The 14,605-nt window shown below is 52.9% G+C and overlaps 2 protein-coding genes across 3 annotated transcripts in view; both read left to right on the top strand.

Moving 5' to 3' along the window:
• The window catches only part of FANCD2 (FA complementation group D2), a 46,241-nt gene extending 42,443 nt beyond the window's left edge, over window positions 1-3,798 (top strand). The window contains exons 40-43 of the mRNA XM_074151687.1: window positions 253-327; window positions 2,877-3,023; window positions 3,549-3,626; window positions 3,727-3,798. Of these exons, the coding sequence (XP_074007788.1) occupies window positions 253-327; window positions 2,877-3,023; window positions 3,549-3,626; window positions 3,727-3,798 (372 nt within the window). The remainder of the gene's footprint in view (window positions 1-252; window positions 328-2,876; window positions 3,024-3,548; window positions 3,627-3,726) is intronic.
• A 100-nt stretch (window positions 3,799-3,898) lies between these two features.
• BRK1 (BRICK1 subunit of SCAR/WAVE actin nucleating complex) lies at window positions 3,899-13,037 on the top strand. 2 transcript variants are annotated; one of them, XR_012463332.1, is made up of 8 exons: window positions 3,907-4,036; window positions 4,127-4,209; window positions 4,336-4,720; window positions 9,729-9,800; window positions 10,514-10,612; window positions 11,493-11,600; window positions 11,842-12,022; window positions 12,536-13,037. XR_012463332.1 is itself a non-coding variant. In XM_074152139.1 (3 exons), the coding sequence occupies exons 1-3, from the start codon at window positions 3,919-3,921 to the stop codon at window positions 4,360-4,362; spliced, it is 228 nt and encodes a 75-aa protein (XP_074008240.1). In that variant the 5' UTR covers window positions 3,899-3,918; the 3' UTR covers window positions 4,363-6,444. The 2 variants fall into 2 exon arrangements, 1 of the variants encoding a protein (XP_074008240.1); XM_074152139.1 differs by lacking the exons at window positions 9,729-9,800; window positions 10,514-10,612; window positions 11,493-11,600; window positions 11,842-12,022; window positions 12,536-13,037 and having other exon boundaries at window positions 3,899-4,036; window positions 4,336-6,444.
• The last annotated feature ends 1,568 nt before the right edge of the window (window positions 13,038-14,605 follow it).

Raw genomic sequence — 14,605 nt, 5'->3', positions numbered from 1 at the left:
ATTCAAAGTCAGTTTCAGTTCGAAGTGCTTGGCCTTATGACATGTGGTCGTACTTCTATTACCAGTTACTTGACTTATATGCACAGTGCCAGTCTCCTGTGGCTTCATCCCATCCATCTGATGTTTCCTGCATACATGCAGCGTATCTCTATCCCATAACCCTTTGAAAGGATTGCTAGGAATAATACTGTTTCATTATTCTTGTTTCCCTTATGGAAAAATCCTTTGAGAATGTCTACTTATTTATTGCAGGATGATGTGCAGAGTTTGCTGAAAACCTTGCAGCTGAGTACCAGGCAACTTCATCACATGTGTGGCCATTCCAAGGTAAGATAAGTTCCAATTGCAGCGCTAACTCCTGTCCTAAGAATGATTTATTTCCTTTCCGCTGCTTTTCCAGGGCATGGGCAGGTTCTACTTGCAGGCTTCCAGCAGTGTCTGTGGAAGCAAAAGCTCTGAGAGGGGGAGAAATAGCCTTGGTTAAGGACCCCAAAGTTTGAAGTATTTGATCTGGAAGTGGCTGACTTGGACGTCAGCTCAGGTTAGCATGTTCTTATGTAGGACAGATGTTCTTGACATCTTTGGTTGTTGGTATCTGGAAGAGGGTGTTTCTGAGGACACACACTAAGACCTTAGAGACCTTGCATAAAGTGTAGATGCCAGATTGATAACATGGGAGAGAAGCTTTGTCAAAGATCAACAGCCTTGCGAGTTGCAAGAATCGGCAACAGGAGGCAGACAAGGGGTAAAACTTATTCAAAGTCCTCTTGAGGTGCCTTTTTGGCACTGTTACGTTGATAGTAGGGAAGAGGGCAAAGGCAGGGGAGGAAGCTGGAAACACACAATCTGCCAGCCTCTCTGTACGACACTTGGGGCAGGCAGGAAGGAGAGAGTTAGCACGCTACTCACAGTGTGGAGAGCCAGTGCTTGTCACAAGAGAGAATCACCTGGGAAAAGACAGTTAGAAAGGACTTTGTGTGCTGCTTTGTTCCTGTTAGATTCTGAAGAGGTTCAGAACACAAGTCCGAGAACGGAGCTCTGCCAAAGTAATTGCAGAGAGAAAGCCATGCATTAGCATGGCTCCCTAAGCTCGATTTGCTACCGATTTAGTCCAGAGCTGGCATCAGGAGTGTAAAAGTCTGGCTACAGATCAGAACATGCCATTGCAGCTATAGGCATAGGGGAGAATTGGAAGCCGGCACAAACCCTGGAGATGCTAAAAAATCCTTCTCATGTTTGAGTGAAGTCCTCATGCCTGCTTCAAAGTCACAATTCACCTTGTAAACAGGATAACATCATTGCAGCTTGCGATGTCTTGTTTGTCTTTGCACTTGACTCGCATTTTCAAGTGCTGTGTCCCATGGCCCCTGTTAGCATATAACTGCAATTAGTGAACACCTGGGTTTTACCACTGCTCTTGAATCTGTTGCAGCCCAATTAAGTCTCTGTGCCAAATCATTTTTGCAAGAATGAGAAGGCAGCAACTGAAGTTAGGCAAATGAATGTATGTGATGATGCTTCACACATATTTGAAGAGGAATTGACACCAGCATTTGTTAAACCACTCTTGACTTCACTTTCATACAAAACAAGTAGGTGCTCGCTGACGTACCGTGCAGCGTTACCTAAGATTTGCTACTCTCCCTCAGTTCCTAAGTATTTGTCATTTATTCCTCCACACCAAGCCCCTCTTCTGTTTGTGTATCCAATGCTGGACATAAGGACAACTCCCGGAGACAGATTTTTTTGCAAATGCCATGGTGCTTTGCTGGGTCTCCGAACTGCCTGCAGACCCTTGGGCAGGTTCTAAGGCCCAGGGAGGGGAGCACTGTGGCTGTTGATTGTGTCATTAGTGAGGTTTTCCCTTATTTGGTTCTGATTAGTGCTGTTACACGGGGACACGGGGTTGAGAACAGACTGCTGCTGGTTGGTACTTGGTTACCCGTTCCCTGTTGGTAGAACACGAAGCAAAGCAGTGTCCCTCTTCCCAGGCATGTTGAACTCTTCCAAGAAATGAAGCTGATCTGATTTCAGAGTATAGCTAATGAGAGCATCTTAATGCAAGGTTACAAAGTATTCACATGAAAGAGGAAAATACTTATGCACAAAATAATTGGTTGTGGCTGTTGGCAGGTTTTCTGGTTTAGCAATGACTATCCTGTACTGCAGATCCAAGCCTAGCAGGAAGAGAAGCTCACCCAGAGCTAAATCTCACACAATACCTGGCATAGCTGCTCTTCCTCGGCTGGTTTTTGCTTACAGCAACTCCATCTGTTCCCTCCTGGCCTAGTTCTCCAAAAGCCAGTGCTTCTTTGGTCTAGACAATCTGGCTTGGGAGTTTATATTGCACACACATTCCGTGTAGCTAGTTGCAGAGGAATTGCATCAGACACTGAGCAAGAAAAGATTGTCATTGCTGAATTCCCAGGGACAGAGAAGAAAGAAGGAGAAAGGCGTTGAATGAGCTACTGCAGTTTCCTGATAGGAAAGTCCCTGCAGCATTAGTTTGCAGCCTGTGGCTATCGGCAAGTATTACCTCTCTTCCTAGGTGAGGTAGTATTGGAGTCCCGTAGAGAAGTCACTGGTTTCTCTCTAAGGTTCATGAGAAGCTGAGGCCCCTTCTATTTTTATCCAGAGTGGATATGGCTGTTTGGATTATTGCAAGGGATTGTTTTGCTGCCTGACGTAAAATGCTTATCTGAATTTTATTTTTTAACAAAGTCTATAAAGAATTTGGCAAAGAAACAATGTAATCTTGGCAACCTTTGTGGAGATCGTGTCCCATCCCTCCCACCTGTATAACCAATGCCTTTCTAAGTAGCCAGGACACCTAGGCAAGGATCAATCACAGTCATGTTTTACTCTTTCACGTTTAGATTCGCCAAGACATTGGACTGACCAACCACGTGCCGCTGTTGAAGAAGTCACTGGAGCAATTTGTGTACCGAGTGAAGGCAATGCTAGCATTCAACCACTGCCAGGAGGCCTTCTGGGTTGGCATCCTTAAAAATCGGGATCTTCAGGTGAGAATCGCTGTCCTGCCTGGGGCAAGTAAAACCTGGGCAAGGGCGATGCTCATCTTGCCCAGACAACTGTAACTGCCCTCGTGTGCGGGTAGAGCTGGGACTGCATTACAGTCCTGCCAAGTGCAGCAGAAAGAAGTGTTTTGTTTCAAGGTTAAGGGCTTCCTTGCAGTGAAGCTGTCACCCTGAGGCAGTGGGTTTTTGTTGTTTGTGAGGCATGAGTGTGGGGGGTCATTCCGCTGCTCAGGGGCCAGAACCGAGCCCCAGACACAAAGAGGGAAGAGGCAGAGGTCACTCCCAACACCTCTTCACACATGCTCTGGTGGGTGGCTTTAACAGAAGCCAATTCTGGACGCTTTTTTCATCTTTCACTGTAGAAGCAGCACAGTTGAAAACAAAACCAGCGTTTTACTCAAAAGCTTTTTATTTAAGACAGTAACAGAATGCTGCTTTCTTCCATCCCACCTTAGTGCGCCTCAGCTGCTACGCATACACTCAGTACAGATCTTTTTGCGTCCAACTTAGGGAGAAGAAATTTTGTCTCAGGCCTCTGAAGAGAGGGGCTCCGAGGAGGAGGAGGACTCCGCAGAGAGCCCGGCTGAGGTACGGCTGCTGCTGCGAGCGCCTGGGCACACACTCTCGCTGCGAGGCGAGCGGAGGGGGGGGGGGTGCAGACTCGGCCCTGACGGCGGTTCCCCCGCAGGAGCCCAGCGGCACGGACGCCAGCGAGGAGGAGGAGGAGGCCAGGCCGGTCCCTTCTCCCGCGGAACCCTGAGACACCGGCGGCGGCGGGGGCGGCTCCGCCCGGCGATGCGCAGGCGCGGAGGGCGGGCTGGGGGGAGGGTGGGGGTGTGCGTGCGTAGCTCCGCGCAGGCGCGGGGCGGCGGGGGCGGCCATGTCGGTGCAGGAGGACCCGGTGCAGCGGGAGATCCACCAGGACTGGGCCAACCGCGAGTACATCGAGGTGATCACCAGCTCCATCAAGAAGATCGCGGACTTTCTCAACTCCTTCGGTGAGGGGGCCGGGGCGGCGGCGGCGGGGGGGTGGGGCTGGGCCGGGCCGGGGCGGGCGCCCGCTGTCTCTCACTGCCGCCTTCCCGCAGACATGTCGTGCCGGTCCCGGCTGGCCACCCTGAACGAGAAGCTGACGGCGCTGGAGCGCAGGATCGAGTACATCGAGGCCCGGGTGAGCAGTGGGACGAGGGCGGGGTGGGCCGGGGCCAAGCCCGGGTGAGCACCGGCAGGGCCCGGCCCCGGCCCCGGCCCCGGCCCCGGCCCCGGCCCCGGCTGAGGCGTTTCCTCTTCCCGACAGGTCACCAAGGGCGAGACGCTGACGTAGGCCTGGGGCGGCCCCGAGCCCCCCTTTCCCCGCCGGAGCACCGCCGCCCCGCATCCTGCTTGGGGCATGCCGCCACCGCCTCTGCTTGTGTTGCCAATAAACCGCTGTGCTCCTGCCCTGCCTGCTCTCTGCCTGCCTGCCTGGAGCCGGGCCGCGGGATGCCCGGCTCCCTGTCACCGTCTTGGATGTCCAGAGCCTGCCTGTCCGTCCGTCTGACCCGCAGGGTTCAGTCCCGCGTTCCTCCCCAGGCGTGGGGGCTGTGATGGGAGGGGACATGCTCCAGGGCCTGGCTGCTGTCAGTTCCAGGAGGCACCTGACCAGCCTTTGTGCTCCTTCTGGGGTCACAGCAGAAAATCTGGTAATCCCGATGGTTTGGAGGGTGTCTCAGCCTTCATGTGTGCACACTGTCAGGGCTGTGTTGGGGACAGCAGGCTCACCTGGCGTGGTGCACGTGCCACAGGAGAGTGCCCTTTGTTGGCACCTAGAAAGAAGTGCTTATCCTCCTCTCTAGGGAGGCAGGTAACAAGGAGAAAGAAATCTCTCTTCCCACCACTCCTCTATTTATGTCAGTTTTTCAGTGGGCATCTAGAGCTGCAGACTCATGGCTCATATTTAGTGTTTGTTGGGGAGTTCATGGAGTTGGTGTCAGTAAAGGTCTTCTTGCTGCCCAGCAGGCTTTAAGTGTCTCGGTATGTTATTTTCCAACTGAAAGCTATCTTTTTCTTAATAGCAATGTGATGTCTGCAGTGTTTACTGGGCACCTGGGTAACTTAATGTCCTTTATATTTTTGAGGCTGGCAGCTCTGACATCAGCTGGTTGTTCCTCAGCATAGGTCCTCCAAGCTCATAGTTTTGTTCTCCATTGGAAGCTCTGTATTTCCCATTGTTTTGATAAGTGCTCCTCCAGCCTTTCCCTCAGCTCTCCTAGCCAGTTATGCATTACTCTCAGGTTGGGCTGCACATCTGGGAGGCTTGGCCGCTTCTGGTGTGTAGTCACAGTGGAAATAAGTGCTTCGTAGCAGCACTGCAGACCTTAAGAGTAGAGTGTGGCAGCCACAACTCATTGCACCTTCACTCGGGGGCAATACCAAACGATGAGAGACAGTGCTGTCATACAAGATTGGTAGGTAGAAGGAAAGCACCTCTCTCCTCAGAGGCAGTTGTTCTGTTGCCCAAGTACATCAAAAGTACGCCCGTGGCCCATGCACTGCTTATTCTGGGTGTGTTGGAGTGGAGTCCTCAGATCTCTGCCCTTGGAGATAACTCATTACTTGTTTGGACAAGGCCCTGGACAGCTTGATCTGACTTTCAAGTTAGCCCCGCTTTGAATGCGTGGGGGGTGGGTGGGGTGAGCTAGAGACCACCACAGGTCCCTGCCTGAACTACCCTGAGATCCTTCACCCAAAGACTGAATGGGAAGTAGAGGGTACCCAGACAGCCTTGGGACTGGGGCTGTACTGGCCTGACCTCTTCCCTTGAGATCCATGGCTTGTTTCTGTTCCCAGCTGGCAGTGTGGTGTGTCCCTCTTGGATCCCTTCCTGATGGGCTGTTGTAATGGTTCTCCCTTTTTCCTCTGACCCCAGCATTTCTCACAGGAGTAGCTGTTGCCACACAGTTGGTGTGGCCAAAGCAGTTTTGGTATAGGAATCTCTGTTCTGGAGGGTCCTGCTCCTCCCAGGATGCATGTTCTCACAGAGCATGGGCACTGTGGGATCAGCTTGCCTGGTTCATCTCCCAGCAGGGATGCTGGGCAGCTCACTGTGGTACCGGAGTTCTGCCCTTCTTTCAGGGAGTCCCAGTAGTTCCCTATGGCTCTGCAAGACCAGGCTTTGTGGTTGGTTGCTGCTTATTCCAGGCCATCTCTGGGAGGTGAAGCAGCATCCTGGTCCTCAGGCTGGCACTCCTTCTTCCAGCAGCTGCTGTGGTGTACAGCCTTGTAGTAGATGGAGCTTTGATATATTGGAAGCATTCGGATTGTTTTAAAGGCTGGGGAATTCAGCTTGCCTTTTTTTCTTGTCTTGTTCTGTGACTTTTTAAGAATATGATGCCCTAGGAACCCGCATTAAACTTTTCTGGAGTGGATTTGTGTGTTCTGAATCAGGAGGTGGATTTACATGCCGTAGTAGCGGTGCTGTTCTCCCCACTGCACATTTAACATAGCAGGAGATGACAATGTGCTCCGTGTCCTCAAAGCGTATTTTCCTCTTGACCCAAGGGAGCTGGGTTCTTGTGCAACCTTGCACCCAGCTCTGGTTATTGGTAGCTGAGACCTTTTCCCAGAGCCCGAACTGGGGAGCAAGCTGTTTAGAAGCCTATTACAAAGACACCGGAATGGGGCAGTTTCATTAAAGCTTAAGCCACATCTGTAGCTTGAGAAAGGTTTGCACTCTCAAATGGTGTGCAGTGAGCTGTTAGTACTCGCTGCCTGCTGGACAGGCTGCCAGAGGTCGTGGAGTCATCAGAGCAATCCTGCAGTCCCCATTTGAGGTAACAGTTCCAAGGTTTGGGAGTGAGCGGTAGTAGTGATCTCGGGTGGGAGTATCGCATGTGGTGATACTGTGCTGGCATCACCTTTTCTGGTGTCAGCAGCAGGAGACAGAGCTTGAATTCAAGCTTTGCATACCTCATACAGGTTGTAGTGTCTAATCCAAAGCATATATTTTAAGATGAATGGATTGGACCAGACCTCTCAAATAAATTTAGCTTCTAGTAAATAACCTTTGGGCTCTCCAGGTACCTACTGCAGAGCCTTGATTTTAGGAAACAGCTTTAAAGTCAAATGTACCTTCGTCCCTTCTGTGTTGCAGGTGATTGAACTTGACAGTAGTTCTCAAAGATTCTCAAAGACTCTAGCAGCCACCAGCCCCTTCCTCAGATTGCAGCGCCTTCCCCTTGCTCCTTTGCAGCCATTTGGGAGCAGGGCACGTATTTTTGTATTAGTAACAATGGAATTGCATTAATTCAGGGGTTTGCCCTTTCCCTCCAAATAAAGAGGGACAAAGCTGTCACAAAAGTGTCCAAGTGGTACCAGCAGCAAATCCTGTGAGGCACCATCACTGGCTGAGCTCCACACCCGGCTGCATTTTGTTCATTTTGTTTTAATTTTATTCGTGAGCGAGTGTTTCTCACAATTCCCTCAGGCTGACCAGGGACTGGAGGCTGGTTCCAGCCCAGGCTGCTCCCTGTTGCTTTCTAAGAGCAAGCAGGCAATGCGCTGGGCGTGACACTCGGTCGTGTAACCGATGGAGGATTTGCACCCGCTCACTTATTATAGGTGTTGCTGGAAAAGCACACCCGCTTTGATAAAAACCTAACTTCCAGCTATGAAATCCAGAGAAGTTTGTACCTGGCAAAGGTGGAAATGTATCGCGGGGTGCACGAGGAGACCTGAGAGACCCCTGGCCATAGTGAAAGCAGATGCTGAGCTGGGGAGGTTGGCTTAGGAAATACTAGTATTTTCTTTGCCTCAGCTGACTCGGGTATTGTGATTCCTGTCTGATACTAAGCAAATAAGCTTGGTGGGGGTTTCAGGGGACTTGAGCATGCCCAGGGGCTGAGGGCTGGCCCAAGCAGGGTGGGCCTCCTGGGAGTAAATGGCCAGCTCTGCTCCTCACAACCTGGCTGGCTCCTGGCAATCAGCACAGGCTGCTCCTCCTCATTCCTACCCCAAGCACCTGCAAACACAGCAGGAGATCCTGCTGGTTTCGAGCTTTATCCCCTGGTCAGGCTGGTGTAAAGTGCTTTTCCCCAGGGAGGTAGTTGTGCTTGTTACCTACACAGGAGCCCTCAGCGCCTTCACGTGCAGAGCAAGCAGCAGAGGAGGATTTTGAACATGGCTCAGTCGGTTGTGTCTCGGTAAGCACGTCCGTAAGCCAGAGGTGGCTCTGGCTTTGTGTTTTTGGCAGCCTCTCTGTTTGCTGGAGACAGGCGCAATGGATGGTTTCCCTTCCCTGTCAGCTCCCGGCTGCTCCACCACAGGACACCGCAGCCCTGGGACTCAGGGAGGTGGGCAGCAGGCCCGCCTCAGGGATGATGGCAGGGGCTCTTCCTGGGCCTTCAGGCCAGAAGGCTGGGCCTGACCCCCTGTGCTGGCAACGTCCCCTTCCTGATGAGAGTCTGGTGTGAAACCACCTGTCTCCTTCCCCCCTGCACCTCTTTCCCTGAGCCCGGAGACGCTCTGGGCAGGAGGGCAGCGTGCCTGGGCCTCCAAACCGCCATCATGGCCTGCCTGCTCGGCTTTACAGGAGCCCAGAGCCTTTCCTCTTTGAGAGGGTCCCCACACCCCCGGCCTCTCCCTCGTGTCCTGGAGAGTCCAAAAAAGCAGTCCCAGTCTTCCAGCCTGCGCAGGGGCTGCCATGGGCAGGGCTGGGGTGTCCCGGCTGGTTGGGGCTGCTGAGGGGCCGAGGGATTGATCAGGCAATCATGATCTGATTGCCTGAAATCATGAAAAAACGATTGAAAGGCAACTCTTTTGCTCTCAGGTGGTTGGGCTGCCTACTTCCCAGTGGCCCCAAAATCCCTTGTGCTGATTCCTTTTGTTCTGGGGGACTGTGAGCTCCTCGCTGCCCCTGTGGCAGTGCCTGGGAAACAGGGCAGAGCTGTGGGCTCAGCCCCAGGTGGGACTGTGTCCCAGCTCTTGGATGGAGCTGCATGAGGGGATGTGCTCCCCTCCCCAGGAGTGTGGCTCCCTCAGCTGTGCTTCAGTGACTCTCCTTGAGCGCCCTGGCAACCATCTCCACACAGCCTTGGTGTGGCCTGAGGTCACAATGGGTCTGTGAGGTCAGAGAGCCGAGCGGTTATAAGAACCGATCGCTCAGCCCCCAGCCCCAACTGCAGCAGCAGCAGCAGCAGGATGGTGCAAGTGCACGGGACCATGGTCCCCATCAAATGCCTCCACCTCATTTTGTTCTTGCTGGTGGCCCTGCATGCCAGGGTTGTCAGAGCGGCTCCGTTGCCAGTCCAGGGAGCAAGTAAGTGGGATGCAGCCCTTCACAAGCCAGTAGGCTCTTCTCCCCAGGAAGTGTGGATGATATTTTTTTCCTTACGGTGCTTTAATGAGGGTTTTCCTCTGTGTGTGTGTGAGAGTGCTCCTGGTAAGAAAGCCCGAAGTGAGGGCTGGGGAGGGGGCTACGTGTGTTGGTTCATCTGCTCTTTGAGAGGTGTTGCACGTGGCCTGAAAAGAGTGTGTGGAGAGGTGCCAGGTGCCAGCCAAGAGGTCCCTAGGCTCCTCTGCAGCTCTGGCAAGCTCGACTTTCATCTGGCTCCCGTGTCATTCCCTGACCCGCTTTGAGTGCCTGCAGTTCACCGAGGCAGCAGCGGATCTCAACATGCAATGGAAACACTCCTCATTTGTGCTTGCTTCTAGATGAGGATGGTAGCAATGATTATCCGGCTTCTCGGCTGGATGTTGGTTTGGAGCCCTTGGGACATCTTGAAGGTGAGTTCTCAATGTCCCTTTCCTCAAAGGAATAAACACTGACAATGTGACAAGAGCTTATTCATGTGCAATTTTCCAACCTGAACAGGGTTCAGGTTGACAGATCCCCAGCTTTTTTGGCCGTTCCCGTTGTCCAGCCTGAGAGCAATCATCTCAGAGATAAGTCAGGAGGAGGAAGGAGCATTTTCCTTTTCATCTTCTTTCCGTGGCCGATGCGCAGACATGGAGAAGAGCAAAGAGGCAACGGGTTGGGCTCAGTGATGTGCCCCAGGGCGCTTTGCCTTGCGAAGCCCGCTTTGGTGGCCCCTCAGAGCCTGAGCTGCTCATGGTGCTGGCGGCCAAGACAGCGGGCTGGCTGGGGTTGAGCTTAGAGCTGGTGTGAGCTCCAGGGGGTCCTTTCTCCTGGCAGCTCCGCGTGGTGTGTTTTGTCCAGCACGGTGCCGGTGCATGTGTGTGCCCTCCCCTTGCATGATCCCCTTGCCACTTCTGCCCATATAGATCACAATAGATGATGGAGGCTCCTCCTGGGTGTTTATGAACCATAAAACCATGGAACCGTCTAGGCTACAGATGTGACTAAACAAGACGAGAAGGCTTTTCCACTTCCTCCGCGGCATCCCCCACTGCAGGCAGAGTCTTTGCTGACCTCACAGTCTGTGCACTGGTTTTCCATATTTTATCATGCAAAATTGAGCGGGATATTTTCTGTTAAGGGCCTCCAAGATCAAAGTTCCAAGAGGATGGAGGAAGAAAGTCCCCACAGGAACTGGAAGTCCTAATAGAAATCCTGAAGGAGCAGGAGGGAGGACACGGTGTGTATATTTCACTCTGCCTTAAGGATCTGTGAGACTTGGCAACTGGAGGTTTTAGATAGACGTCTGGACATGCTGTGACGAGCACAGCAGGAAGGGATTGATCAGAGGCTGGTAGCAGCGATGCTGGGTTTCACGCCTTGCAGGCAGGTGCTGGTGAGCCACAGAGATGGTGCAGAACCTCTGCTGCCAGTTGTGGCTCAAGTCGAGTGCCAGGGGCAGCCGCTGCCCCGGTTTTACCATTATGGCTCAGAGCTGATTTGTGCAGGGGTCGGTAGACAGATTTGAGGGCCTGGCACGTGCTGAACTTGTGTTGAGCTCGCAGGCAGCACTGCTTGCCCACTGGGCCAGCTGTAGGCGGGAGTGAGGTTCCAAGCAATGCTGGTTGCCCTTTCCTAGTGCTGGAAGTCGGGGGGAGTCAGGTGGAGATGGTGATTCTGCAGGCCATTTTGGGGGTGCAGTACTTCCTGGCTGTAGACCCAGAGCTGGGATGGGCTGAAAGTGAGCGTCGCTGGTTCTTACAGGGCAGTGCCGGGCCGGAGGGCCTTGTGGAGGAGCCCTTCTCAGAAGGGCTGCTTCCCCAGTGGTCTGGCTGCAGCTTCTTCCCACCCTCTTGGAAGGAAGGCATTTGGCATAACCTTACAGTTTGCCAAAAGCGCACTATGTGCAATGCAAAGCAGAAGCTGATGTGCAATTTCCTGGTCTCCCAGCAGATCAGGCGTGGCTGCTGTTTGGAGAAGTGACTGGGCACAGCCCCCAAAGCCCAGGCGTTTTTTCTAAACTTTGTCAATGTCTTTGAGAAGTCTTGCCTCCTGAAGATGCCATCCCCCTGATGGGGAACGGTTCCATCTGACCCAACTGTCCTGCTTTCTTTCTCAAGAGTTGGACGAAGAGGCTGTGAGAAAGGAGGCGTTTCCCGAAGGAAGCAGGAACTCATTGCCTGTCGGTGCTGCAGAAAGGAGGCTGATGCGAGGCACCAGCGTGCTAGGTAATTGCTGTTCCGTGGTCAGCCACTGTCACCCGACCAGGACTGCTGTGTGTCAGCAGACTTGCCCCCGCCCCCAGTGCCCACTCTTGCCTGTCACTTCATGTCACGTCAGCAAAGGGTGGGAGTGTGTCTCCAGGCACCAGCACTGGGGGAAACGGGAGGACATCCTGGCCGTATCAAATACGCTGCCAGCTCACCAGTGGTGCACAGGATGGACTAACGTCCCAAATTGCTTCTCCAGATGCAGTCACTGGGAAAGCCATGCCTGTTTTGACTCCCCCGAAGGCTTCGGTCGTTTACCTTGTCTGCCCTGAAGATGTGCGAAGGCGCTGTATGATAACCACGGCAGCACTCATGGTTTCCCTGCTGTTTGGAGGACTGTTTTTGTGTTGTGGGATGCATTGGTGGAGGAAGAGAAAACAGTGAGTGGTTGATTTTTCACCCCCCACTGCTTCCTTGGGTGGCTGCTTGTAGCCCGGGAGCGTTTCTAGTCACCCTGCTGTGGAGTGGCAGGTTAGCAGTTGGCCAAAAAACTTTGCTGAGGTTTCTGCTGCTGGCAGATGCCTTAAATGGCCTCTTAATTCCTGGGCCGCCTTCTCGGGACCCCACTCTGGCAGGGGTCAGTGTTAGCTCCAAGTGGCCCTGCCTGGACAAGAGCTGCCCCCAGGAGGAACAGGCCTATGCCAGAGAAGGTCGGGATGAGAGAGCGGGGGATGAGAGTGCCCTAAAACATGCCTGCTCCTGATTAGTGAACCTGCCTGGAGGAAAGCCCCTGCTGCGTGGTGCCACGAGGTGCAGGTGTCCACCTCAGGCAAGTTGTGCCAGCAGCTCAGCCCGTGGTGGGGAGCTTTGCCCTCTCTGGACCATGCTGTGGATTAGAGTCCCTGTGTGTCCCATCTGCAGCTGAGGGCCTCAGCACTCTCCTCTCTCCACAGGCGCCGGTCTGCAGCTTCAGGAACCCGGCCTGGCACTCCACAGACCTGGACCCCCTACCAGCAGCCACCGCGCCCACCCTCCCGTGGCCCTCTGCGCCCCCCCAGCCCAGTCCTGACCGCCCAGCAGCAGACCCAGAACCAGCTCAGCACCCGTCCGCCAACGCCAAACCCGCCTCCCCGCCCCGCAAGCCCACGGGTCTTGCCCCAACGCAAGAACTGAAGGCAACCCTATCAGGGTAGGGCTTGGGGTGTGCTCATAGGGCAGTTCCATGAAGTTGTTGGTTCTTTCTCTCCAAATAAAGAGGGGCAAAGTTGTCACACAAGTGTCCAGTTGCTACCAACAGCAAATCCCGTGCGGCACCAGCACTGGCTGAGCTCCACACTCGGCCGCAGTCGTGGATGCCCCTGGTGTTGGCAGGCAGGAAAGAATAAATCCCCAGTCTCCCAACTCTCTCAGTGGATAGTTCCCAAATAAAGGCAAAATAAACACATGTAATACATGATAATGCATTCTAATAAATTATATAATAGTCTCCCAGCAGAAGTAGATGCAGAATATGAGCTGCTTTAAGGGTTAAACATTACATATCATTAAGTATGTCAGAGTAGGTGAGACAAGGCACTTCTGGAAAACTAGTTAAACAGCCTCTTCAAAAAAAACCCAACCAACCTCAAACACGAACAAAGAAATAGCGATTGGAAAAGAAGAAAATCAGCACACACCTACTACAGGAAGTATAAATTGCTTTCTCTATCTGCATCCCAGTTTCTCCAGAAGCATTGGTACATGAAGAATAGAGGAGAGCAGACACAACCTTCTCTGCATGCCCCCTCCTTGGGCACCAGCTGCACCAGGGTGAAACCCTTTGTTTAATGGAACAAATGACTGAATGTGGTCATACCCTGTATAATCGACAGACAGGCTGTGCCCTTGGAATGTCCCTATTAGTCTCCTGTGACACTGGCTATTGCTCTGCACAGAGGTTTTCACGTGACCAAACATCATGCTTAGCCAGAGGCAATGCTTGCTGAGGAAAAGGAACTCTTACACTGGGATGTAAGACAAATCCTACTGAAAGGAAGCCAAAGCCAGAACTGTATTTTAGCCCAGCAACTAAAAGGTTGAGTTACTTCTGAGCAGGCTGAGAAGGAGCTCAGGAGGCCACAGGAGCTGCGGTGCTTCCTTCGGTGAGAATACCGAGGGCCAAAGGCAAGAGACTAGCGTAAGACAGACTTAATTAGTTAATTGTCTACCCAGGGGCAGCTGTAGTGGGAAGCACCAGCGTAGCTGGTGTGTGTTAGCTGATGAGCTGGGCTTCATTTTTCTGCTCTCCTGCACAGGAGAGGTCTGTCCCCCACCTTTCCTACTCTCTTGTTGCCTTTTGAAGGCTGGCTGGGTCAGAAACCATCTTCCGCTAGAGAAGGAGCAGCTCCCCTAAACAGAAAACCCTGAGGCGGCTTCTGTTTAATGTTGTGCTGAAGGAGTTAGAGGCGGATGAGAAGGGCTCAGAGGAGAGCACCCATGAACAGGTACAGGACAAACAAAGCCAAACAGAGGGATGCTTTGTTTCAGGTGACTCTAAGAAAGGCAGTGAGGATTACAAGGAAAGAGTTGGTAGTAGCAGCCCGTAGAGAGCCAGAGCACATGGATACTGCCCTGCCAGGCAGCGAGGACGTACATGTGGTCGCTAGCATGTGAGAAACTGCCCATGGACAACGCAAGGATCTGAAGGACCTGTGTTTGTCAGGACTGTCCATCCGGATCTCGGATATTTCCTGTTACCAGAACTCAAGAGGCCATCAGTAAGACTTACAGGTAGCAAACCCGATTGTTGTGAAAGGGCAAAGAGAAACCCCCCCAGTTTACCGCCGTTCTGGGGGAGATTAGCTCAGGGGTTTTGCTTCAGCCATGTTGTGGGTTTTGGCCATTTTGTGCAGAGGGATGACGTGTGGGCAAGGGTTGTTGCTGGGTAACTTAGGGGAGCAACTCTGTAAAAGAAAAGGGGGTGGATTGAGCCTTTGGTAGGCTAACCAATGGCAAAAGAATGTGTGCCCTAAAGTACGGAACCA

This window comes from Numenius arquata, chromosome 8 (assembly GCF_964106895.1).
Source record: "Numenius arquata chromosome 8, bNumArq3.hap1.1, whole genome shotgun sequence".
Lineage (NCBI taxonomy): Eukaryota > Metazoa > Chordata > Aves > Charadriiformes > Scolopacidae > Numenius > Numenius arquata.
The sequence above is the reverse complement of the archived record's forward strand: the minus strand, read 5'-3'. Positions and strand labels throughout refer to the sequence as shown.

Coding starts and splice junctions, on each gene's coding strand:
- BRK1 (XM_074152139.1), top strand. CDS start 3,919: ATGTCGGTGCAGGAGGACCCGGTGCAGCGGGAGATCCACCAGGACTGG. Junction 4,037..4,126: donor GGACTTTCTCAACTCCTTCG/GTGAGGGGGCCG, acceptor GCCTTCCCGCAG/ACATGTCGTGCCGGTCCCGG. Junction 4,210..4,335: donor TCGAGTACATCGAGGCCCGG/GTGAGCAGTGGG, acceptor TCTTCCCGACAG/GTCACCAAGGGCGAGACGCT.